The sequence below is a fragment of the Nerophis lumbriciformis genome, linkage group LG15 (genome assembly GCF_033978685.3).
Source record: "Nerophis lumbriciformis linkage group LG15, RoL_Nlum_v2.1, whole genome shotgun sequence".
Taxonomy (NCBI): Eukaryota; Metazoa; Chordata; class Actinopteri; order Syngnathiformes; family Syngnathidae; genus Nerophis; species Nerophis lumbriciformis.
The window spans coordinates 22,254,784-22,282,005 of NC_084562.2; the positions used below are offsets into that span (position 1 = coordinate 22,254,784).

The 27,222-nt window shown below is 37.6% G+C and overlaps 1 protein-coding gene across 1 annotated transcript in view; it reads right to left on the bottom strand.

Annotated features, from left to right (window-relative positions):
- Nucleotides 1-13,087: 13,087 nt before the first annotated feature.
- cul4a (cullin 4A) overlaps nt 13,088-27,222 on the bottom strand; it is a 40,615-nt gene continuing 26,480 nt past the window's right edge. Inside the window, exons 14-21 of the mRNA XM_072914804.1 lie at nt 22,411-22,521; nt 19,773-19,858; nt 19,555-19,662; nt 17,188-17,301; nt 17,019-17,124; nt 16,761-16,933; nt 16,531-16,683; nt 13,088-13,679 (exon numbers count right to left, since the gene is read on the bottom strand). Of these exons, the coding sequence (XP_072770905.1) occupies nt 13,584-13,679; nt 16,531-16,683; nt 16,761-16,933; nt 17,019-17,124; nt 17,188-17,301; nt 19,555-19,662; nt 19,773-19,858; nt 22,411-22,521 (947 nt within the window). The 3' untranslated portion in view covers nt 13,088-13,583. The remainder of the gene's footprint in view (nt 13,680-16,530; nt 16,684-16,760; nt 16,934-17,018; nt 17,125-17,187; nt 17,302-19,554; nt 19,663-19,772; nt 19,859-22,410; nt 22,522-27,222) is intronic.

Here is a 27,222-nt window from a genome sequence, read left to right on the forward strand (position 1 = left end):
CTTAGAGTAAGATACTTTGGTAATTGGCGCATAGTTAGCATTTTCGCATGCAAGCTTTTTTTTGTAGCTAATTTAGCTGGTATAGACGTCAATGTCATATTTTGGTATTTCACTGATGCTAACTGTAAGCGGGCTATTGTTAGCATAGTACTGTTAGTATGCCAGCTTTTTGTAAAGCTAATTTTTAAGGTAAACACCGTAGAGTAAGATACTTTAGTAATTGGCACTTAGTTAGCATTTTAGCATGCTACCTTTTTTTTAATTTATTTTTTAGCTAATTTAGCTGGTATGGACGTCAATGTCATATTTTGGTATTTCACTGATGCTAACTGTAAGCATGCTATTGTTAGCATGCAATCTTTGTTTAACTCATTTTGCAAAATGTTTTTATTTCACAAATAATACCTGTTAGCATGTTAACGTTAGTATTTTTTAAGGTAAAGACCTTAGAGTAAGATACTTTGGTAATTGGCGCAGAGTTAGCATTTTAGCATGCTAGCTTTTTTTTGTAGCTAATTTAGCTGGTATAGACGTCAATGTCATATTTGGGTATTTCACTGATGCTATCTGTAAGCGGGCTATTGTTAGCATAGTACTGTTAGTATGCCAGCTTTTTGTAAAGCTAATTTTTAAGGTAAACACCTTAGAGTAAGATACTTTGGTAATTGGCGCATAGTTAGCATTTTAGCATGCTAGCTTTTTTTTTAATTTTATTTTTTTTTAGCTAATTTAGCTGGTATGGACGTCAATGTCATATTTTGGTGTTTCACTGATGCTAACTGTAAGCATGCTATTGTTAGCATGCAATCTTTGTTTAGCTCATTTTGCAAAATGTTTTTATTTCACAAATAATACCTGTTAGCATGTTAACATTAGTATTTTTTAAGGTATAAAGACCTTAGAGTAAGATACTTTGGTAATTGGCGCATACTTAGCATTTTAGCATGCTAGCTTTTTTTTGTAGCTAATTTAGCTGGTATAGACGTCAATATCATATTTGGGTATTTCACTGATGCTAACTGTAAGCGTGCTATTGTTCGCATAGTACTGTTAGTATGCCAGCTTTTTGTAAAGCTAATTTTTAAGGTAAACACCTTAGAGTAAGATACTTTGGTAATTGGCGCATAGTTAGCATTTTAGCATGCTAGCTTTTTTTCTTTCTTTTTTTTTAGCTAATTTAGCTGGTATGGACGTCAATGTCATATTTTGGTATTTCGCTGATGCTAACTGTAAGCATGCTATTGTTAACATGCAATCTTTGTTTAGCTCATTTTGCAAAATGTTTTTATTTCACAAATAATACCTGTTAGCATGTTAACATTAGTATTTTTTAAGGTAAAGACCTTAGAGTAAGATACTTTGGTAATTGGCGCATAGTTAGCATTTTAGCATGCTAGCTTTTTTTTGTAGCTAATTTAGCTGGTATAGACGTCAATGTCATATTTTGGTATTTCACTGATGCTAACTGTAAGCGGGCTATTGTTAGCATAGTACTGTTAGTATGCCAGCTTTTTGTAAAGCTATTTTTTAAGGTAAACACCTTAGAGTAAGATACTTTGGTAATTGGCGCATAGTTAGCATTTTAGCATGCTAGCTTTTTTTTAAATTTTTTTTTTAGCTAATTTAGCTGGTATGGACGTCAATGTCATATTTTGGTATTTCACTGATGCTAACTGTAAGCATGCTATTGTTAGCATGCAATCTTTGTTTAGCTCATTTTGCAAAATGTTTTTATTTCACAAATAATACCTGTTAGCATGTTAACGTTAGTATTTTTTAACGTAAAGACCTTAGAGTAAGATACTTTGGTAATTGGCGCATAGTTAGCATTTTAGCATGCTAGCTTTTAAAAAAAAATTTTTAGCTAATTTAGCTGGTATGGACGTCAATGTCATATTTTGGTATTTCACTGATGCAAACTGTAAGCGTGCTATTGTTAGCATGCAATCTTTGTTTAGCTCGTTTTGCAAAATGTTTTTATTTCACAAATAATACCTGTTAGCATGTTAACGTTAGTATTTTTTAACGTAAAGACCTTAGAGTAAGATACTTTGGTAATTGGCGCATAGTTAGCATTTTAGCATGCTAGCTTTTTTTTGTAACTAATTTAGCTGGTATAGACGTCAATGTCATATTTTGGTATTTCACTGATGCTAACTGTAAGCGGGCTATTGTTAGCATAGTACTGTTAGTATGCCAGCTTTTTGTAAAGCTAATTTTTAAGGTAAACACCTTAGAGTAAGATACTTTGGTAATTGGCGCGTAGTTAGCATTTTAGCATGCTAGCTTTAAAAAAAAAAATTTTAGCTAATTTAGCTGGTATGGACGTCAATGTCATATTTTGGTATTTCACTGATGCTAACTGTAAGCATGCTATTGTTAGCATGCAATCTTTGTTTAGCTCATTTTGCAAAATGTTTTTATTTCACAAATAATACCTGTTAGCATGTTAACGTTAGTATTTTTTAAGGTAAAGACCTTAGAGTAAGATACTTTGGTAATTGGCTCATAGTTAGCATTTTAGCATGCCAGCTTTTTTTTGTAGCTAATTTAGCTGGTATAGACGTCAATGTCATATTTTGGTATTTCACTGATGCTAACTGTAAGCGTGCTATTGTTAGCATAGTACTGTTAGTATGCCAGCTTTTTGTAAAGCTAATTTTTAAGGTAAACACCTTAGAGTAAGATACTTTGGTAATTGGCGCATAGTTAGCATTTTAGCATGCTAGCTTTTTTATTTTATTTTTTTAGCTAATTTAGCTGGTATGGACGTCAATGTCATATTTTGGTATTTCACTGATGCTAACTGTAAGCATGCTATTGTTAACATGCAATCTTTGTTTAGCTCATTTTGCAAAAGGTTTTTATTTCACAAATAATACCTGTTAGCATGTTAACGTTAGCATTTTTTAAGGTAAAGACCTTAGAGTAAGATACTTTGGTAATTGGCGCATAGTTAGCATTTTAGCATGCTAGCTTTTTTTTATTTATTTTTTTAGCTAATTTAGCTGGTATGGACGTCAATGTCATATTTTGGTATTTCACTGATGCTAACTGTAAGCATGCTATTGTTAACATGCAATCTTTGTTTAGCTCATTTTGCAAAAGGTTTTTATTTCACAAATAATACCTGTTAGCATGTTAACGTTAGCATTTTTTAAGGTAAAGACCTTAGAGTAAGATACTTTGGTAATTGGCGCATAGTTAGCATTTTAGCATGCTAGCTTTTTTGTAACTAATTTAGCTGGTATAGACGTCAATGTCATATTTTGGTATTTCACTGATGCTAACTGTAAGCGTGCTATTGTTAGCATAGCACTGTTAGTATGCCAGCTTTTTGTAAAGCTATTTATTAAGGTAAACACCTTAGAGTAAGATACTTTGGTAATTGGCGCATAGTTAGCATTTTAGCATGCTAGCTTTAAAAAAAAAATTTTTTTTTAGCTAATTTAGCTGGTATGGACGTCAATGTCATATTTTGGTATTTCACTGATGCTAACTGTAAGCATGCTATTGTTAACATGCAATCTTTGTTTAGCTCGTTTTGCAAAATGTTTTTATTTCACAAATAATACCTGTTAGCATGTTAACGTTAGTATTTCTTAAGGTAAAGACCTTAGAGTAAGATACTTTGGTAATTGGCGCATAGTTAGCATTTTAGCATGCCAGCTTTTTTTTGTAGCTAATTTAGCTGGTATAGACGTCAATGTCATATTTTGGTATTTCACTGATGCTAACTGTAAGCGGGCTATTGTTAGCATAGTACTGTTAGTATGCCAGCTTTTTGTAAAGCTAATTTTTAAGGTAAACACCTTAGAGTAAGACACTTTGGTAATTGGCGCATAGTTAGCATTTTAGCATGCTAGCTTTTTTAAAAAAAAATTTTTAGCTAATTTAGCTGGTATGGACGTCAATGTCATATTTTGGTATTTCACTGATGCTAACTGTAAGCATGCTATTGTTAACATGCAATCTTTGTTTAGCTCATTTTGCAAAATGTTTTTATTTCACAAATAATACCTGTTAGCATGTTAACGTTTGTATTTTTTAAGGTAAAGACCTTAGAGTAAGATACTTTGGTAATTGGCGCATAGTTAGCATTTTAGCATGCCAGCTTTTTTTTGTAGCTAATTTAGCTGGTATGGACGTCAATGTCATATTTTGGTATTTCACTGATGCTAACTGTAAGCGGGCTATTGTTAGCATAGTACTGTTAGTATGCCAGCTTTTTGTAAAGCTAATTTTTAAGGTAAACACCTTAGAGTAAGATACTTTGGTAATTGGCGCATAGTTAGCATTTTGGCATGCTAGCTTTTAAAAAAAAATTTTTTTAGCTAATTTAGCTGGTATGGACGTCAATGTCATATTTTGGTATTTCACTGATGCTAACTGTAAGCGGGCTATTGTTAGCATAGTACTGTTAGTATGCCAGCTTTTTGTAAAGCTAATTTTTAAGGTAAACACCGTAGAGTAAGATACTTTGGTAATTGGCGCATAGTTAGCATTTTAGCATGCTAGTTTTTTTTTTTTTTAGCTAATTTAGCTGGTATGGACATCAATGTCATATTTGGGTATTTCACTGATGCTAACTGTAAGCATGCTATTGTTAACATGCAATCTTTGTTTAGCTCATTTTGCAAAATGTTTTTATTTCACAAATAATACCTGTTAGCATGTTAACGTTAGTATTTTTTAAGGTAAAGACCTTAGAGTAAGATACTTTGGTAATTGGCGCATAGTTAGCATTTTAGCATGCTAGCTTTTTTTTGTAGCTAATTTAGCTGGTATAGACGTCAATGTCATATTTTGGTATTTCACTGATGCTAACTGTAAGCGGGCTATTGTTAGCATAGTACTGTTAGTATGCCAGCTTTTTGTAAAGCTAATTTTTAAGGTAAACACCTTAGAGTAAGATACTTTGGTAATTGGCGCATAGTTAGCATTTTAGCATGCAAGCTTTTTAAAAAAATTTTTTTTAGCTAATTTAGCTGGTATGGACGTCAATGTCATATTTTGGTATTTCACTGATGCTAACTGTAAGCATGCTATTGTTAGCATGCAATCTTTGTTTAACTCATTTTGCAAAATGTTTTTATTTCACAAATAATACCTGTTAGCATGTTAACGTTAGTATTTTTTAAGGTAAAGACCTTAGAGTAAGATACTTTGGTAATTGGCGCATAGTTAGCATTTTAGCATGCTAGCTTTTTTTTGTAGCTAATTTAGCTGGTATAGACGTCAATGTCATATTTTGGTATTTCACTGATGCTAACTGTAAGCGGGCTATTGTTAGCATAGTACTGCTAGTATGCCAGCTTTTTGTAAAGCTAATTTTTTAAGGTAAACACCTTAGAGTAAGATACTTTGGTAATTGGCGCATAGTTAGCATTTTAGCATGCTAGCTTTTTTATTTTATTTTTTTAGCTAATTTAGCTGGTATGGACGTCAATGTCATATTTTGTTATTTCACTGATGCTAACTGTAAGCATGCTATTGTTAACATGCAATCTTTGTTTAACTCATTTTGCAAAATGTTTTTATTTCACAAATAATACCTGTTAGCATGTTAACGTTAGTATTTTTTAAGGTAAAGACCTTAGAGTAAGATACTTTGGTAATTGGCGCATAGTTAGCATTTTAGCATGCCAGCTTTTTTTTGTAGCTAATTTAGCTGGTATAGACGTCAATGTCATATTTTGGTATTTCACTGATGCTAACTGTAAGCGGGCTATTGTTAGCATAGTACTGTTAGTATGCCAGCTTTTTGTAAAGCTAATTTTTAAGGTAAACACCTTAGAGTAAGATACTTTGGTAATTGGCGCATATTTAGCATTTTAGCATGCTAGCTTTTTTTTTTTAAATTTTTTTTAAAACTAATTTAGCTGGTATGGACGTCAATGTCATATTTTGGTATTTCACTGATGCTAACTGTAAGCGTAATATTGTTAGCATAGTACTGTTAGTATGCCAGCTTTTTGTAAAGCTAATTTTTAAGGTAAACACCTTAGAGTAAGATACTTTGGTAATTGGCGCATAGTTAGCATTTTAGCATGCTAGCTTTTTTTTTAATTTTATTTTTTTTTAGCTAATTTAGCTGGTATGGACGTCAATGTCATATTTTGGTGTTTCACTGATGCTAACTGTAAGCATGCTATTGTTAGCATGCAATCTTTGTTTAGCTCATTTTGCAAAATGTTTTTATTTCACAAATAATACCTGTTAGCATGTTAACATTAGTATTTTTTAAGGTATAAAGACCTTAGAGTAAGATACTTTGGTAATTGGCGCATACTTAGCATTTTAGCATGCTAGCTTTTTTTTGTAGCTAATTTAGCTGGTATAGACGTCAATATCATATTTGGGTATTTCACTGATGCTAACTGTAAGCGTGCTATTGTTCGCATAGTACTGTTAGTATGCCAGCTTTTTGTAAAGCTAATTTTTAAGGTAAACACCTTAGAGTAAGATACTTTGGTAATTGGCGCATAGTTAGCATTTTAGCATGCTAGCTTTTTTTCTTTCTTTTTTTTTAGCTAATTTAGCTGGTATGGACGTCAATGTCATATTTTGGTATTTCGCTGATGCTAACTGTAAGCATGCTATTGTTAACATGCAATCTTTGTTTAGCTCATTTTGCAAAATGTTTTTATTTCACAAATAATACCTGTTAGCATGTTAACATTAGTATTTTTTAAGGTAAAGACCTTAGAGTAAGATACTTTGGTAATTGGCGCATAGTTAGCATTTTAGCATGCTAGCTTTTTTTTGTAGCTAATTTAGCTGGTATAGACGTCAATGTCATATTTTGGTATTTCACTGATGCTAACTGTAAGCGGGCTATTGTTAGCATAGTACTGTTAGTATGCCAGCTTTTTGTAAAGCTATTTTTTAAGGTAAACACCTTAGAGTAAGATACTTTGGTAATTGGCGCATATTTAGCATTTTAGCATGCTAGCTTTTTTTTTTTAAATTTTTTTTAAAACTAATTTAGCTGGTATGGACGTCAATGTCATATTTTGGTATTTCACTGATGCTAACTGTAAGCGTAATATTGTTAGCATAGTACTGTTAGTATGCCAGCTTTTTGTAAAGCTAATTTTTAAGGTAAACACCTTAGAGTAAGATACTTTGGTAATTGGCGCATAGTTAGCATTTTAGCATGCTACCTTTTTTTTTTTTTTTTTTATAGCTAATTTAGCTGGTATGGACATCAATGTCGTATTTTGGTATTTCACTGATGCTAACTGTAAGCGTGCTATTGTTAGCATAGTACTGTTAGCATGCTAGCTTTTATAGCTTTTTTTTTTTTTTTTACTTGACGTTATCTGGCTAGCGTGTTAACTGTTAGCATTTCAGTTCGGCTTTGAATCTTTAGCATTCACAATACATTTCTACCAAAATTGCATTTTTTTAGTTCTTTGAAAAAAAAAGGTCTATATTTTGTACTGGTTTTGGAGTTGAAAATACCAAAAATGGCCCCCACATACTTTGATTTCTCAGTCTGTGGCCCTTTATGGAAAAAGCTTGGCCCCCCCTGAACTAAACTAGAATAAAATGTTTCAATAATGACCCGTGGGCTATGAGGGGAAAAAAAAGGAAAATAATTACAAACCCCGTTTCCATATGAGTTGGGAAATTGTGTTAGATGTAAATATAAACGGAATACAATGATTTGCAAATCCTTTTCAACCCATATTGTCTTGCTGAAATAAGCAGGGGCGTCCATGGTAACGTTGCTTGGATGGCAACATATGTTGCTCCAAAACCTGTATGTACCTTTTCAGCATTAATGGTGCCTTCACAGATGTGTAAGTTACCCATGTCTTGGGCACTAATACACCCCCATACCATCACACATGCTGGCTTTTACACTTTGCGCCTATAACAATTCTTTTCCTTTTCCTCTTTGGTCCGGAGGACACGACGTCCACAGTTTCCAAAAACAATTTGAAATGTGGACTCGTCAGAACCACAGAACACTTGTCCACTTTGTATCAGTCCATCTTAGATGAGCTCAGGCCCAGCGAAGCCGACGGCGTTTCTGGGTGTTGTTGATAAACAGGTTTTCGCCTTGCATAGGAGAGTATTAACTTGCACTTACAGATGTAGCGACCAACTGTAGTTACTGACAGTGGGTTTCTGAAGTGTTCCTGAGCCCATGTGGTGATATCCTTTACACACTGATGTCGCTTGTTGATGCAGTACAGCCTGAGGGATCGAAGGTCACACGGGCTTAGCTGCTTACGTGCAGTGATTTCTCCAGATTCTCTGAACACTTTGATGATATTACGGAGCGTAGATGGTGAAATCCCTAAATTCCTTGCAATAGCTGGTTGAGAAACGTTGTTCTTACCTACTCAGTGGCCTAGTGGTTAGAGTGTCCGCCCTGAGATCGGTAGGTTGTGGGTTCAAACCCCGGCCGAGTCATACCAAAGACTATACAAATGGGACCCATTGCCTCCCTGCTTGGCACTCAGCATCAAGGGTTGGAATTGGGGGTCAAATCACCAAAAATGATTCCCGGGCGCGGCCACCGCTGCTGCCCACTGCTCACCTCCCAGGGGGTGATCAAGGGGATGGGTCAAATGCAGAGGACAAATTTCACCACACCTAGTGTGTGTGTGACAATCATTGGGACTTTAACTTTAACTTGTTCTTAAACTGTTCAACAATTTGCTCGCGCATTTGTTGACAAAGTGGTGCCCCTCGCCCCATCCTTGTTTGTGAATGACTGAGCATTTCATGGAATCTACTTTGATACCCAATCATGGCACCCACCTGTTCCCAATTTGCCTGTTCACCTGTGGGATGTTCCAAATAAGTGTTTGATGAGCATTCCTCAACTTTATCAGTATTTATTGCCACCTTTCCCAACTTCTTTGTCACGTGTTGCTGGCATCAAATTCTAAAGTTAATGATTATTTGCAAAAATGTTTATCAGTTTGAACATCAAATATGTTGTCTTTGTAGCATATTCAACTGAATATGGGTTGAAAAGGATTTGCAAATCATTGTATTCCGTTTATATTTACATCTAACACCATTTCCCAACTCATATGGAAACGGGGTTTGGAATTGGACAGCACTAGTATAAAAAAATGATTTATGCATATGGTTATCATTGGTGGGAAGCATGTGAGAATTCTTTCTTTGACCAAGACACACACACACACACACACACACACACACACACACACACACACACACACACACACACACACACACACACACACAAGGCTGCAAAGTGCATGCATTGTGGTTAGTCAGCTGACACTTTCATCAATTCACGAGGGAGTGTAAAACCCCAGCAGGAACGCAGAGGCCACACTAATAGTGCTCTCCGACTCTTGTCAGAATCCTGCAACATTCTCCTCTCACATCTCGACCACATTTTAAACAGCAGACTGGCTGCCGCTTGTTTGAAAACACTTAAAAAAGCTCCTTAAAGAGCGATTTTACGCACTGCGCTGACAGCACCGACACTATTAATCATGCTGGATGCCCTAACACTTGCTTTAATAATTATAATAATAACTAGAAAATGAGCTAACCTAAAACATTACATTAAAATGTAACATTTAGCACGTGTGCTAACAATGGCATGCTAACAGTTAGCATGCCTCACATATCAAGTAACACGGCTGTAGGGTGTATGGCTGCGGAAGTAGAGGAAAAAAGTGAAAAAACAGCAAAAAAAAGTTAGCATGCTAATATTAGCTTGCTAGCATGCAATGTAACATTTAGCATGTGTGCTAACAATGGCATGCTAACAGTTAGCATGCCTCACATATCAAGTAACATGACTGTAGGGTGTATGGCTGCGGAAGTAGAGGAAAAAAGTGAAAAAACAGCAAAAAAAAAGTTAGCATGCTAATATTAGCTTGCTAGCATGCTGACTTTTGCATGCTAACGTATCACGTTATTTCTCTCTGGGGTAAACGGAAGCATATTTAGCTCAAAAAATATCATGCTTACGTTAGCATGCCAGCAAGCTAACATTAGCATGCCATCAGTTAGCCTGCGTCGAACGTAGACAAGTGTGCGAACAAAATGGGACGTTAAGAACCGAGCCACGTGAAAGTATGGCTGAGCTACAAGAGGAGGCAATCGTCCATTAAAAGGGTATGTAACCCATTAAATTGGCCCATTTTTTGTATTTATTTGCGAATAGCGTCACCGTGGTAACACGAAATGTTGCCAACTTAAAGCACCGCCGTAGTGGCGAGTGAGACCTTTCCGATGGTATAACATATGTGGGGGTTTGTTGGCCGATCCGCCTCGTATTAATCGTAAGAGAAACGTGCGGAACTATGATAACAAAAGTTGAAATATGAGGAATAATAATACGGTCTGCTTACATTGCAGCAGGCCCATAATGAAGTATACGGAATAATATGGACTGCTTGCATTGCAGCAGGCCCATAATGAAGTATGAGGAATAATAATGTGGGCTGCTTGCATTGCAGCAGGCCCATAATGAAGTATGAGGAATAATAATATGGGCTGCTTGCACTGCAGCAGGCCCATAATGAAGTATGAGGAATAATATGGGCTGCTTGCACTGTAGCAGGCCCATAATGAAGTATGAGGAATAATAATGTGGGCTGCTTGCATTACAGCAGGTCCATGATGAAGTATGAGGAATACTAATAATATGGGCTGCTTGTATTGCAGCAGGCCCATAATGAAGTATGAGGAATAATAATATGGGCTGCTTGCATTGCAGCAGGCCCGTAATGAAGTATGAGGAATAATAATATGGGCTGCTTGCATTGCAGCAGGCCCATAATGAAGTATGAGGAATAATAATATAGGATGCTTGTATTGCAGCAGGCCCATAATTAAGTATGAGGAATAATAATATGGGCTGCTTGCATTTCAGCAGGCCCATAATGAAGTATGAGGAATAATAATATGGGCTGCTTGCATTGCAGCAGGCCCATAATGAAGTATGAGGAATAATATGGGCTGCTTGCATTGCAGTAGGCCCATAATGAAGTATGAGGAATAATAATATGGGCTGCTTGTATTGCAGCAGGCCCATAATGAAGTATGAGGAATAATAATATGGGCTGCTTGCATTGCAGCAGGCCCATGAAGTATGAGGAATAATAATATGGACTGCTTGCATTTCAGCAGGCCCATAATTAAGTATTAGGAGTAATAATATGGGCTGCTTGCATTGCAGCAGGCCCATAATGAAGTATGAGGAATAATATGGGCTGCTTGCTTTGCAGCAGGCCCATAATGAAGTATGAGGAATACTAATATTGGCTGCTTGCTTTGCAGCAGGCCCATAATGAAGCATAAGGAATATTATGGGCTGCTTGCATTGCAGCAGGCCCATAATGAAGTATGAGGAATAATATGGGCTGCTTGCATTGCAGCAGGCCCATAATGAAGTATGAGGAATAATATGGGCTGCTTGCATAGCAATGGCCCATAATGAAGTATGAGGAATAATAATGTGGGCTGCTTGCATTGCAGCAGGCCCATAATGAAGTATGAGGAATAATATGGGCTGCTTGCATTGCAGCAGGCCCGTAATGAAGCATAAGGAATAATATGGGCTGCTTGCATTGCAGCAGGCCCATAATGAAGTATGAGGAATAATATGGGCTGCTTGCATTGCAGCAGGCCCATAATGAAGTATGAGGAATATGAGCTGCTTGCATTGCAGCAGGCCCATAATGAAGTATGAGGAATAATAATATGGGCTGCTTGCATTGCAGCAGGCCCATAATGAAGTATGAGGAATAATATGGGCTGCTTGCATTGCAGCAGGCCCATAATGAAGTATGAGGAATACTAATATGGGCTGCTTGCATTGCAGCAGGCCCATAATGAAGTATGAGGAATAGTAATATAGGCTGCTTGCATTGCAGCAGGCCCATAATGAAGTGAGGAATATTAATATAGGATGCTTGTATTGCAGCAGGCCCATAATGAAGTATGAGAAATAATATGGGCTGCTTGCATTGCAGCAGGCCCATAATGAAGTATGAGGAATAATATGGGCTGCTTGCATAGCAATGGCCCATAATGAAGTATGAGGAATAATAATATGGGCTGTTTGCATTGCAGCAGGCCCATAATGAAGTATGAGGAATAATAATATGGGCTGCTTGCATTGCAGCAGGCCCATAATGAAGTATGAGGAATAATATGGGCTGCTTGCATTGCAGTAGGCCCATAATGAAGTATGAGGAATAATAATATGGGTTGCTCGCATTGCAGCAGGCCCATAATGAAGTCTGAGGAATAATATGGGCTGCTTGCATTGCAACAGGCCCATAATGAAGTATGAGGAATAATAATGTGGGCTGCTTGCATTACAGCAGGCCCATAATGAAGTATGAGGAATAATAATATGGGCTGCTTGCATTTCAGCAGGCCCATAATGAAGTATGAGGAATAATATGGGCTGCTTGCATTGCAGCAGGCCCATAATGAAGTATGAGGAATACTAATATGGGCTGCTTGCATTGCAGCAGGCCCATAATGAAGTATGAGGAATATTAATATAGGATGCTTGTATTGCAGCAGGCCCATAATGAAGTATGAGAAATAATATGGGCTGCTTGCATTGCAGCAGGCCCATAATGAAGTATGAGGAATAATATGGGCTGCTTGCATAGCAATGGCCCATAATGAAGTATGAGGAATAATATGGGCTGTTTGCATTGCAGCAGGCCCATAATGAAATATGAGGAATAATATGGGCTGCTTGCATTGCAGCAGGCCCATAATGAAGTATGAGGAATAATATGGGCTGCTTGCATTGCAGTAGGCCCATAATGAAGTATGAGGAATAATAATATGGGTTGCTCGCATTGCAGCAGGCCCATAATGAAGTCTGAGGAATAATATGGGCTGCTTGCATTGCAGTAGGCCCATAATGAAGTATGAGGAATAATAATATGGGTTGCTCGCATTGCAGCAGGCCCATAATGAAGTCTGAGGAATAATATGGGCTGCTTGCATAGCAAAGGCCCATAATGAAGTATGAAGAATAATAATATGGGCTGCTTGCATTGCAGCAGGCCCATTATTAAAAAAACAAAACAAGGGCACTTGGTTGTCAACAAAGAATTAAATATCCATTTATTCGCTTTTCTCATTCTTACATAAAATACAATCTGTTCTAGGAAACAAAATGTTCAGGACATGAGAGGTCATTAGAGCAGTTTGGTTAAACAAATAACAAGCAAGACGCCCCCCAAAATAGTTCTCTTCCTTTTCCAATCCGTAAATCTCAACGGTCTCGTCACGTCTGCGACAAGCGTGCCTATAAGGAAAAGGTTCTTGGACAAAAAGAAAACACTTAAAATGTGACAAACTATAAAATGAATGATTTCAGAGCCAAAGCCGTCGAGGGAACACCAAAACGAAAGCGAAAGAAAAACGCCAGAGCGGAAAAAACAAAGCAAAGTGCGAGTCATTTTTTAACCTGGGTCCTTTCACTGCCATGACAGACCCCAGGTCAGTCAGAGACATGTCTCCTGTGTGTGACATCCAGGATGCGTTCCAGGACCAGCTGTTGGCTCGCCATGAGGGCAGCGTGGCTCGACAGTGGTGCCTCCTCAGGCAACGTAGTGGTACTGGTTGGGGGTCTCCTTGTCCCGCTCCATATAGTCTCTGTCTATGAGGGACTCGATCCGCTTCTTCAGATCGCCAGGCTGGGGAGACAAGCGGCAGTTTGATATTTTTGAGTTGAAATGATTGCATTCAAACTAAGCCTGGGCGATAATTTGATTAGATTAATACACAGGTGTCAAACTCAAGGCCCCGGGGTCAAATGTGGCCCACCACTCCATTTTATTTGGCCCTCGAAAGCCTGGAAATAATATGTATCAATAAAGTACTGTAACTTTTCTTACTAAATGTATTCTTTCTTTCTATTTTAGGGAGAAAAAAATATATGTACTTCATGTAATCCATCCATCAATCCATTTTCTACCGCTTGTCCCTTTTGGGGTCGCTGGAGCCTATCTCAGCTGCATTCGGGCGGAATGTTAACTTGAATATTGTCTAATTATGCAAAAAATATATTATCAAACATGCCAACCATTTTTTAAAATATAAATAAATAATAATTTTAAAGCAGGTTATCCATCAAATAGTGCAATGTAAAAGTAGCAAAAGATTTCATGGTAAAATTGTGAAATTTACTGTGGTTTTTACAGCATTTTTCTCTAAATGAAAAAAAAAACAGTACTCTTTTTTTACTGTAATAAACTGGTGCCGTTTTGGCATTTACAGTAATACACCAAAAAAATCTACAGTTGTTGGATTGCGGTAAAAAACAAACAAATAAACTGGCAGGTCAGGTGCCAACATTTTACTGTAAAATTGCATTATTTTTATTTACAGTAAAAAAAGAAATGTAAATTTTACAGTAAAATTCTGGCAACTGAGCTGCCTTTTTTTTTTTTTTTTTTTACCATAAAACAGCAGTACTGTTTTTCCATTTATAGTAATATACACTACATTTTGAGGTGAAATTATTGCAAATTACCATATTTTTTTTAACATTTTTTGTAAATTTTTAAATCTACTATTAAAATGCATAAAAAATTGTGTAGTAATGGTATTCAATGTTAGTAGCAGCCCTCTGGGGCCAAACATAAGTGCGATGTGGCCCTTATTAAAAACGACTTTGACACCTATGTATTAATACATTTGAGTTTTTAATTGCAAACAATTAGAGATGTCCGATAATGGCTTTTTTGCCGATATCCGATATTGTCCAACTCTTAATTACCGATTCCGATATCAACCGATACCGATATATACAGTCGTGGAATTAACACATTATTATGCCTAAGTTTGTTGTGATGCCCCGCTGGATGCATTAAACAATGTAACAAGGTTTTCCAAAATAAATCAACTCAAGTTATGTAAAAAAATGCCAACATGGCACTGCCATATTTATTATTGAAGTCACAAAGTGCATTATTCTTTTTAACATGCCTCAAAACAGCAGCTTGGAATTTGGGACATGCTCTCCCTGAGAGAGCATGAGGAGGTTGAGGTGGGCGGGGGGTGCATATTGTAGCGTCCCGGAAGAGTTAGTGCTGCAAGAGGTTCTGGGTATTTGTTCTGTTGTATTTATGTTGTGTTATGGTGTGGATGTTCTCCCGAAATGTGTTTGTCATTCTTGTTTGGTGTGGGTTCACAGTGTGGCGCATATTTGTAACAGTGTTAAAGTTGTTTATACGGCCACCCTCAGTGTGACCTGTATGGCTGTTGACCAAGTATGCCTTGCATTCACTTGTGTGTGTGAAAAGCCGGAGATATTATGTGACTGGGCCGGCACGCAAAGGCAGCGCCTTTAAGGCACACCCCCAATATTGTTGTCTGGGTGGAAATCGGGAGAAATTCGGGAGAATGGTTGCCCCGGGAGATTTTCGGGAGGGGCACTGAAATTCGGGAGTCTCCCGGGAAAATCGGGAGGGTTGGCAAGTTTGACTGGGAGACGCAACTGCTCTATACTTCTCCCTACGTCCGTGTACAAATCAATACAGCGTCGTTTTAAAAAGTCATAAATTTTACTTTTGGAAACCGATACCGATAATTTCCGACATTACATTTTAAAGCATTTATCGGCCGATAATATCGGCAGTCCGATATTACATACTTGCCAACCTTGAGACCTCCGATTTCGGGAGGTGGGGTCGTGGTTGGGGTGGGGGCGTGGTTAAGAGGGGAGGAGTATATTTACAGCTAGAATTTACCAAGTATAAATAAGAAATACTTGACTTTCAGTGAATTCTAGCTATATATATATATATATATATATATATATATATATATATATATATATATAAATAAGAGGAATACTTGAATTTCAGTGTTCATTTATTTACACATATACACACACATAACACTCATCTACTCATTGTTGAGTTAAGGGTTGAATTGTCCATCCTTGTTCTATTCTCTGTCACTATTTTTCTAACCATGCTGAACACCCTCTCTGATGATGCATTCTGCTTCGTCTCCTTGTTGTGTGCACAGTTGTGCACTCCACTCTCTAAAAGCCATAGATGTTATTGTCACATATGCGTGTACAGTAGATGGCAGTATTGTCCTGTTTAAGAGTGTCACAACATTGCTGTTTACGGCAGACGAACTGCTTTACGGTAGACGAAAACGTGACTGCTGCTGTTGTGTGTTGTTGCCGCGCTGGGAGGACGTTAATGAAACTGCCTAACAATAAACCCACATAAGAAACCAAGAACTTGCCCTCCATCATTCTACAGTTATAATGTGATTGGGCAGGCACGCTGTTTATATTGTGGGAAAGCGGACGTGAAAACAGGCTGTCGACACGTCACTCAGGTCCGCATGGAGCTGGAGGGGGCGTGGCCTCCAGCTCCGGCTGAATTTCGGGAGAAAATTTGTCCCGGGAGGTTTTCGGGAGAGGCGCTGAATTTCGGGAGTCTCCCGGAAAATCCGGAAGGCTTGGCAAGTATGCGATATTATCCGACGTCTCTAATTTAGATAATGAGGTTGAGATGAAGTCACCTTGACAGGGAACTTCAGCTGGTTGTAGAGCTCCGACACTAGTAGGTTGTGACTGAGGGTCTTCCTCATCTTCATGATGCGCACCACAGCGGCGTCAATCTGATACTGCCGGTCTTGAAACACGCGCTCCGTCGTGCTGACTTGCTCCTCGACCTACGAGGAAATGGGAATGTCACGGCGAGGAAAACATGGCTTCGGGGAATGGATGCAAGAGGGAATGTAGTTCTTACGGTTTCTTTCATTTGGATCTGGTTGATTTTGATGCGGAAAAGTTTGTGTTTGAAATCAAGGTTGAAAGTGAAATGGTCGCCATTCTCCACGTCCTTCCCTCGTGGGTTCTTGTTGAGGACGCGGGCTTTTCCACAGGCCAGGGACTGCAACGTACGCTTTAGCTCGCCCTCCTCTGCGCAGGAAGGGGAATTTCATGGAACACCAAGGCTTTCTACTGACTCACTTCGAGACACAGACGCAAGAAAAACAGCGCTGACCTATTCCTGTGGCGGTGCCGATGTCTTCCACGCTGAAATCCTCTCCCTCATTGAACATCAACAGCACTAATGTCTGGAACAGGGACACCTGTAGCTCCTTTTTTCCCTGCAGGATGATCATTGTGGCGTTCAAGGTAAGCCCAGTCGTGGAAATGATGCACGGACTTACTTCTTTAAACTCGGCCTTTAGGACAGAGTGGCCAAGTGTGGGCTGCCACTGCAGCTTCCTCCCACTGTGCTTCCCCAAGTAGAACAGCTTGAACACCTCCTGGAGTTTCACCATCTCCAAATAGATACAAAAGTACATCAGAGGTAATACTGGAACAATATGCATACAGTATTGTGTTGTTGTGATTGCAGTGGTGCAGACATTGAAACATACTAATGGTTTAACCCTCACAGTGTACTCCTCCTTACTTAATAGGAGTGTTAAAAAAAATCGGTTCACATACAAATTGCGTTTTTTATTTACCTGGTATTCCGATTGTAAATCGATTCATAATTTTCGATAATCAATTAAAACAGCGATTCTCAAACTGTGGTACTTCATCTGTGCAGGCTACCTGTAGTGTGCAGGTGTCAAACTCAAGGCCCGGGTGCCAGATGTGGTTCGCCACTTAATTTTATTTGGCCCTCGAAAGCCTGGAAATAGTATGTATCAATAAAGTACTGTAACTTTTCTTACTAAATGTATTTTTTTTTCTATTTTTGGAGAAAAAAAATATGTATACCCCATGTAATCGCAAATTACCTTAACTTAAATATTGTCTGATTATGCAAAAATATATTATCAAAGATTCAAACCAGTTTTTAAATAGAAATAAATACTAATAATAATGATCTCAAAGCAAGTTATCCATCAAATTGTGCAATGTAAAAGTAGCAATAGATTTCATGGTAAAACTGTGAAGTTTACTGTGTTTTTTTACAGCATTTTTCTCTAAATGAAAAAACAATTTTTTTTTACTGTAATAAACTGTGGTGCCATTTTGGCATTTACAGTAATACACCGAAATATCTACAGTTGTTGATTTGCAGTAAAAACAAACTGGCAGCTCAGTTGCCAAAATTTTACTGTAAAATTTTTTTTTATTTTTATTTACAGTAAAAAATAATTTTATTTTACCGTAAAATTCTGACAACTGAGCTGCCTTTTTTTTTTTTTTTTACCATAAAAACAGCAGTTTTCTATTTACAGTAATATACACTACATTTTGAGGTGAAATTCTTGCAACTTACCATTTTTTTTTTCATTTTAGTACTAAAAAAATCTATAATAAAATGCATAAAAAATTGTGTAATAATAGCATTCACTGTTATAAGCGGCCCTCTGGGGCCAAACATAACTGCGATGTGGCCCTCTTTGACACTTCTGATGAAGTGGTACGCAGAAGAATCACTTGATTAAAGAACAGTGTTTTATTTTCCTATATTCAAACAGTGTTAGTGTTTAAACTGCGTGTATTAAAAATATTAAATATACTTGGTAAAAAAAATGGTTTTTAATAAATACTACTTCACTTATGGTGGTAACTGGAGAGCCAAGTTTCTTTGTAAGGTGGTACTTAGTTAAAAAAGTTTGAGAACCTCTAGATTAAAAATACATTATCAAAAACTATTATTTTTATTGTTATTGATATTGTTTTTGTATTATATTGTGTATGTAGGTTCTCAATTACAGTGTTAATTTTTTTGACAAAAAAATGTTTGTCAAAAAACAATTTTCCCCTGACCAAAACTGGTCTTGCTGTGAATTTTGTTTTTGCAGCATAGGCCCAGTGTAAGACAGACACACTTCTACTATATCGGATTTAAGGCTTTTTAATGCCATTTAAGGCCTCGATTTTGGCTAAATCCATTTGGTGACTTTTTATGCTTTTTAATGACCCACAGAAACCCTGTAATACTTGAAGCTCGTTCTTTCAAGTCTCCGCAGCCTGGCCTTGAATTTTCCTGTGTTTAAATGTATCTGCAATATTATGTTGTATTATTACAGTTTCTCAAATCTAAATACTTTTTTTTTTTAAACAAAACATTGGCTATTTCTTGGCAAATACGTAACCTGTTCTGAATTATGTTTTTTTAATCATTCATATGTCAAATATAGCGTGATATAGATCATTGCAAGAGGCTGTACAGTAAAGTTAAAGTTAAAAAGTTAAAGTACCAATGATTGTCACACACACACTAGGTGTGGCGAAATTATTCTCTGCATTTGACCCATCACCCTTGATCACCCCCTGGGAGGTGAGGGGAGCAGTGGGCAGCAGCGGTGGCTGCGCCCGGGAATCATTTTGGTGATTTAACCCCCAATTCCAACCCTTGATGCTGAGTGCCAAGCAGGGAGGTAATGGGTCCCATTTTTAAAGTCTTTGGTATGACTCGAGGCTGTATTGATGCTAGACTGTATATTGCAATATGTATTTTAGGCCATATTGCCCCTCCCCACTCCTATCATATACAATGCAGTTCCATAGTACTACTACAAACCACAATTAGACGGTTTGTGTCACCCTAAAGTTTCCAAAATACTTACCTCTGAGGGCAAGTGGACCTCCATGGGCAAGTATGAAGGCCAGTAACCCATGGTGAGGATGTTGACTGTTAGTTCTATGTTGCTTGGCTCACTCTGGTTCTGCATGTACTGAGTACAAACACCAGAACTTCATAAAACAGGCATCGCTTGGCTGCCGGAGTGCATTTTCAAGTCACATTTTTCAAGGCAACAATATGTAGAAAGAGAATGGAAAGTACTTGTTTGAACTGAATCATAACGTCTTTGGAGAGTTCCATGTCCTTAAACATCCCTTCTAGCTTGCTGGTAAATGCTGCGCCACATTCTGCAAAATGTAGGAAATGCCTTGTTAAAAATATATTGTGACAGCAAACATGAATTATAGACAATTTACTTGTCTACTAGTTAGTCTCCCACAATCCTTTTATATACAGTTATGTGTACAGTAGAGACCCGACATTTGTGAGTTTTACATTCCAAACCCAACACAAACCAAAACACTAAAGTACTATTGTTGTATAGAGCAGTGATTCTCAAACTGTGGTATGTGTAAAGAATCACTAAATTAAATATTCAAACACAGTGTTACTGTTCAACCTGTGTGTAATGTTACAGTGGCCAAAAATATTAAACATACTTGTTAAATAAAACCTGCCTGGTTTTTAATGAATATTTACGCCTACTACTAGTGTATTTAAATGTTGATGGTACTTGGAGTGAGTTTTCTGAGGGGGTACTTGGTGAAAAACATTTGAGAACCACTGGTATAGAGGAACTTGGACCACTGTAAACACATTGGCAGATCCTTGCAGTGACAGTTTAACCTAGCTAGCAAACATCGAACAGTGGGGTCCAAACTTGTGATTGACATAACTGAGGCGTTCCTCAAGGCACCCCTTTAAGTCCTCTCCTTTTTGGCAGTAACACATTTTTTCCTATGTGATTCTTGTAACTGAGGTATTGTTGTAGCATTTTTACTTCAGACACAGTCAGTTGTTCGTCATACTACTGGCGTTCCTCACAGTTTAATTTTAGGTCCTCTCTTTTTCATTATTTTGGCCATTCAATTGTTCAGTTTTTCAACATTCTTAAAAACACTTGCACGCTGTGATGGATGATCTTTGACTGGGTTTTTTGCAGTCTTTTAACACAGCAGAGCACTTCTGTGACTCTTAACAAAATAAACAGACCAAAATAAAATGTCCAATGTAGCTGGTTCTCCGGAATATAACAAATAAGATTAACAGTAACGGGTCCAAACCACTAGTTCTTAGTTTTCTGGAAATGTGGTCCCCAAAACAATTTAGTTGAATATCACTGCTCTAAGGTCTGTAATATACCTCTAAAACAGGGGTGCTCATTACGTCGATCGCGATCTACCGGTCAATCTCGGAGGGTGTGTCAGTCGATCACCAGCCAGGCATTAAAAAAATAGTTCTAAAAATGAGCGATCATAAATCTTCACTATGACGTCACTTTCGTCACTTGATTGACATTCACGGCACCCGAGGGTCTTCTGAGATGACGCTGGCTACTGCCAGCTCATTAAAATTACCGACTGGAAGGCGAGAAACACTTTATTTCAACAGACTCTGGCGCCGTACCTGTCGTCAAAACTCCAAAGACCGACTGCACAGTTGCACAATAAAAGCTCTGCTTCATCCTGCCTGCGCTACCAAAATAAGAGTCTCAGAAAGCTGGCGTGTACAAGCTAGCAAGCTACGGAGTTTGCCGACAATGTATTTTTTTTGTAAAGTGTATACAAAGGAGTACGGAAGCTGAACAAATAAGATGCCAAAAACCAACCACTTTCATGTGGTATTGGACAGAAAGGAGGACTTTTTTTCTCCTCCATTCGAAAATGCGGACGTTATCACCACAGTCTGATTCCAATCAATGCAAGTCATCACAATCAGGTAATACACCAACTTATATTCTTGTCTTCATGAAAGAAAGGAATCTATATGTGTTAAACATGCTTGTATTATCTTTAACCACCTTTAACTTGTTAACAATGTGTTAAACATGCTTGTATTATCTTTAACCACATTTAAGTTGTTAACAATATTAACTATATGTGTTAAACATGCTTGTATTATCTTTAACCACCTTTAAGATGTTAACAATATTAACTATATGTGTTAAACATGCTTGTTTTATCTTTAACCACCTTTAAGTTGTTAACAATATTAACTATTTGTGTTAAACATGCTTGTATTATTTTTAACCACCTTTAACTTGTTAACAATATTAACTATATGTGTTAAACATGCTTGCATTATCTGTAAACACCTTTAACTTGTTAACAATATTAACTATATGTATTAAACATACTTGTATTATCATTAAACACCTTTAATGTATTAACAATATTAACTATACGTGTTAAACATGCTTGCATTATCATTAAACACCTTTAACTTGTTAACAAAAACATATATTTCATAAATAAGTAAATATAAATTATATATATGAATGAGGTAGATCCCCACGACTTGATCAATTGAAAAGTAGCTCGGCTGCAGAAAAAGTGTGAGCACCCCTGCTCTAAAAGATATCAAACACATTTTAATATTCTATTTTACACATTGGCGTACACACTATTGTACGGACTCAACGTACAGTTACACAACATCACGCCTTGTCAACGCATCTTACTGCTGGAAAATCTTTGAATGTATTGACTTCCAAGACCTTCATACTGTATCTGCAGTACTGATTCCTCTGCAGATATTGCCATCAAACCACTTTCAATTTGAGTTACCATATAAATCCAGAAAATGTTGACATTTGAACACAAATTGAAGAAATCTGAGGGAGAAAATGCTAAAGTGTGAAAAGACGGGGGGGATGTAATGTGTTGGACTAGAGTTTCACCATGTTTCAGTTTGGACAGCATTGACTTTTCAGCATCGACAGAAGCACTCTTGCCCACCAGCAGACGCTTGGCCAAGTCTTTCTTGTAAAAAGCTTCAAAAACATCTTTTCCTGCGGGGAAAAATAAGAGTAAAATAAATGTTTAGTCAATGGAGACACAGGGATGAATATCACGGCTTCTTCAGCGTGTTTGTCAAAAACAATTTCAAGCCATTTTTTAGGATTGAGAAACTGTTTTTATTGGGTATTGTACTTGTTTTTAAGTTGTTGTTACTGAAACATTTTCTACATTTTTGGCCTATCACATGTTTTCATGTTAATATACATTATGTAAGGAATTTATTTTTTAATTGTGGTTTGTGACTGCTGCTGTTTTTGTTGTTCTTCTATGTATTTCTGTAACTTTGTGTTGCTGTCCTCTTGGCCAGGCACTCTTGGAAAAGACATTTTAATCTGAATGAGTTTTTTTTTTACCTGGGTAAATTAAATTAAGAATATTGATTGACTGATTGATTGAACATGACCAAAAACTGACCTGTACACTGTGTCTTTGACCTGTGTGAAGTTTGCTGCCCTTATCATTGCAAATATTAAAATAACACTACCATTCATTTGTGCCCTGACAGTTTTTATTAGGGCTGTCAATCTTTGATTCTTGGGGGTAACGATTCGATTCAGAATTGATTCTCAATTCAAAACGATTCGATTGATCTTTTTTTGTTTTTTTCCAATAACATTGGGTGCCATTTCTATGATTAACTACATTCACCCACAAAATTGATAAACAGCTGTGATGAATTTCTACTATTTAAAAGAAAACTGGTTTTGTGTAATACAATTCTCCTCAAACATTTAATAAAGTCAAATACAAATAAAGCAACAAAAGAAGTATCCAACACTTTTCTTTTCTAAAGTAAATCTGTACAGCATATATGGACATCTACATCAACTATATGATTTGTCTGTGTGCCAGGACAGGATAAATGTAAAAAAAACTATTATTATTATTTTTTTAATCTTTTTATTTTATTTTTTTAAATCGATTAAGAATCGTTCAGGTAAGAAATAGCAATTCATTCGAAAAATAATTTTCTAACTAGTGAGGACATCCAGCCCCCCGCCTTGTCAAAACCTCCCCAAGCTTGTCTTATTCAGTTGTGCTACTTACTACATTTGGGCTGCAAACATGTTTTTGTCCAACTATTACAGTTTTTATGTTATTAACGTGTTATTATTCATAACCAGCCCCATAATATAAAAACTATAAAAGGACCAAAAAAATGTTTGCAGCCTAAATGTAAGTAGCACAACTGAATGAGACAAGTTAGGGGACATTTTTGACAAGGTGGGGGAGCTGGTTGTCCTCACCAGTCAGAAAATGTATTTTAGAATGGCATGAAAACGAGGGGTGTCCAAAAAAAAAAAAAAAGATTTTCAAATGACTCGCAATTCTTACCTGTAACGATTCTTAATCGATTTAAAAAAATTATCAAAAACAATTTTTTAAAAATTACAAAAATGTATTTGCCAAAATTGTTTGTCTCACTATTATAGTTTTTATATTATTAATGAGTTATTATTCATAACCAGCCTCATAACATAAAAACTATAATAGTTAGATATAAAATGATTGGGACAAGTTTGGGCAGGTTTTGACAAGGTGTGGGAGTGGCTATGAATCATAACATGCTAACATAAAAACTATAATAGCTTAAACGTTTTTGCAGCACAAACGTAGAAAAAAATAATGCGACAATTTGTGAGAGATTTTGACAAGTTTGGGGGGGGGGCTGGTTATGAATATCGTAGTCACACGTTAATAACTAAAACTATACTACCGTATTTTTCGGAGTATAAGTCGCTCCTGGAGTATAAGTCGCACCAGCCGAAAATGCATAATAAGGAAGGAAAAAAACATATAAGTCGCATTTTTTGGGGAAATTTATTTGATAATACCAAACACCAGGAATAGACATTTGAAAGGCAATTTAAAATAAATAAAGAATAGTGAACAACAGGCTGAATAAGTGTATGTTACTGTATATGACGCATAAATAACCAACTGAGAACGTGCCTGGTAGAGATGCGCGGATAGGCAATTATTTAATCCGCAACCGCATCACAAAAGTCGTCAACCATCCGCCATCCACCCGAACTAACATTTAATCAAAACCGCACCCGCCCGCCATCCGCCACCCGTCCGTTGTTATATATCTAATATAGACGATGCAAGGCATTAGTGAGGTTATAAAGCTTTTGCCTGTTAAAGAAAGGAGACTGATCCAATTTAGCAGAGACATTCAATGCGTGCCACGCTGTCACGGCCCAGACGCACACCAGTGCGCAATCATCTGGGAGCCGTTTGAGCGCACCTCCAAGTGCGCTCGCGCCACTCAAACTGCTGCAGGCAGCTGCGTTCTATCTTGTTTTAACATCCTGTGGCACTCTTCTGGGATCACGGCGGACGAAACTGCTCATGCTCAGGGTGTTTGTGGAGGTTCGGGGTTTTGCATAAATGTGATGCACCATGTTAGATGTCCCGGTTTTGTGACTGTCGTAGACATAAACAGCGTCGCAGCTCTTGCAAATCACGTAGCCAGCATTACTATCATCCTGATTTACAACCTCATAAAAACGAGTCCACGCTGAACTTTTTTGGCCTTTTTTTCCCCTGGTCTTTAGTATTCCCTTTTTTAGTTTGTCGCGTACCACGTTTGCTGCCGGCGTTGCCATCTCTTTTTTTTTTTCTTCTTCTGTTGTGGCGTGCTGCAGGTGCCTGCTCGTTTTTCGTATGTGGGTAACAACATTTAACTATGTATATATATTTCCGAATTGGTTTAACTGCCACCCGCCTGAATCTATTTAAAATCTAATTTTTTTTTATTTCAACCGCCCGACCCGACCCGCGGATAAAATCTAATTTTTTTTTATTTCAACCGCCCGACCCGCGGATAATCCGCGGTTGTGTCCGCAAACCTCGCATCTCTAGTGCCTGGTATGTTAACGTAACATATTATGGTAAGAGTCATTCAAATAACTATAACATATAGAACATGCTATACGTTTACCAAACAATCTGTCACTCCTAATCGCTAAATCCCATGAAATCTTTTACGTCTAGTCTCTTACGTGAATGCGCTAAATAATATTATTTGATATTTTACGGTAATGTGTTAATCATTTCACACATACAGTGGGGCAAAAAAGTATTTAGTCAGCCACCGATTGTGCAAGTTCTCCCACTTAAAATGATGACAGAGGTCTGTAATTTTCATCATAGGTACACTTCAACTGTGAGAGACAGAATGTGAAAAAAAATCCAGGAATTCACATTGTAGGATTTTTAAAGAATTTATTTGTAAATTATGGTGGAAAATAAGTATTTGGTCAATAACAAAAATTCAACTCAATAACCTTTGTTGGCAATAACAGAGGTCAAACGATTACTATAGGTCTTTACCAGGTTTGCACACACAGTAGCTGGTATTTTGGCCCATTCCTCCATGCAGATCTTCTCGAGAGCAGTGATGTTTTGGGGCTGTCGCCCAGCAACACGGACTTTCAACTCCCTCCACAGATTTTCTATGGGGTTGAGGTCTGGAGACTGGCTAGGCCACTCCAGGACTTTCAAATGCTTCTTACGGAGCCACTCCTTCGTTGCCCGGGCGGTGTGTTTGGGATCATTGTCATGCTGGAAGACCCAGCCACGTTTCATCTCCAAAGCTCTCACTGATGGAAGGAGGTTTTGGCTCAAAATCTCACGATACATGGCCCCATTCATTCTTTCCTTAACACGGATCAGTCGGCCTGTCCCCAGAGCAGAAAAACAGCCCCAAAGCATGATGTTTCCAGCCCCATGCTTCACAGTAGGTATGGTGTTCTTGGGATGCAACTCAGTATTCTTCTTCCTCCAAACACGACGAGTTGAGTTTATACCAAAAAGTTCTATTTTGGTTTCATCTGACCACATGACATTCTCCCAATCCTCTGCTGTATCATCCATGTGCTCTCTGGCAAACTTCAGACGGGCCTGGACATGCACTGGGTTAAGCAGGGGGACACGTCTGGCACTGCAGGATTTGATTCCCTGTCGGCGTAGTGTGTTACTGATGGTAACCTTTGTTACTTTGGTCCCAGCTCTCTGCAGGTCATTCACCAGGTCCCCCCATGTGGTTCTGGGATTTTTGCTCACCGTTCTCATGATCATTTTGACCCCACGGGATGAGATCTTACGTGGAGCCCCAGATCGAGGGAGATTATCAGTGGTCTTGTATGTCTTCCATTTTCTGATAATTGCTCCCACAGTTGATTTTTTCACACCAAGCTGCTTGCCTATTGTAGATTCACTCTTCACAGTCTGGTGCAGGTCTGCAATTCTTTTCCTGGTGTCCTTCGACAGCTCTTTGGTCTTGGCCATAGTGGAGTTTGGAGTCTGACTGTTTGAGGTTGTGGACAAGTGTCTTTTATACAGATAACGAGTTCAAATAGGTGCCATTAATACAGGTAACGAGTGGAAGACAGAAGAGCTTCTTAAGGAAGAAGTTACAGGTCTGTGAGAGCCAGAGATCTTCCTTGTTTGAAGTGACCAAATACTTATTTTCCACCATAATTTACAAATAAATTCTTTAAAAATCCTACAATGTGAATTCCTGGATTTTTTTTTTCACATTCTGTCTCTCACAGTTGAAGTGTACCTATGATGAAAATTACAGACCTCTGTCATCATTTTAAGTGGGAGAACTTGCACAATCGGTGGCTGACTAAATACTTTTTTGCCCCACTGTAAGTCGCTCGTGAGTATAAGCCGCACCC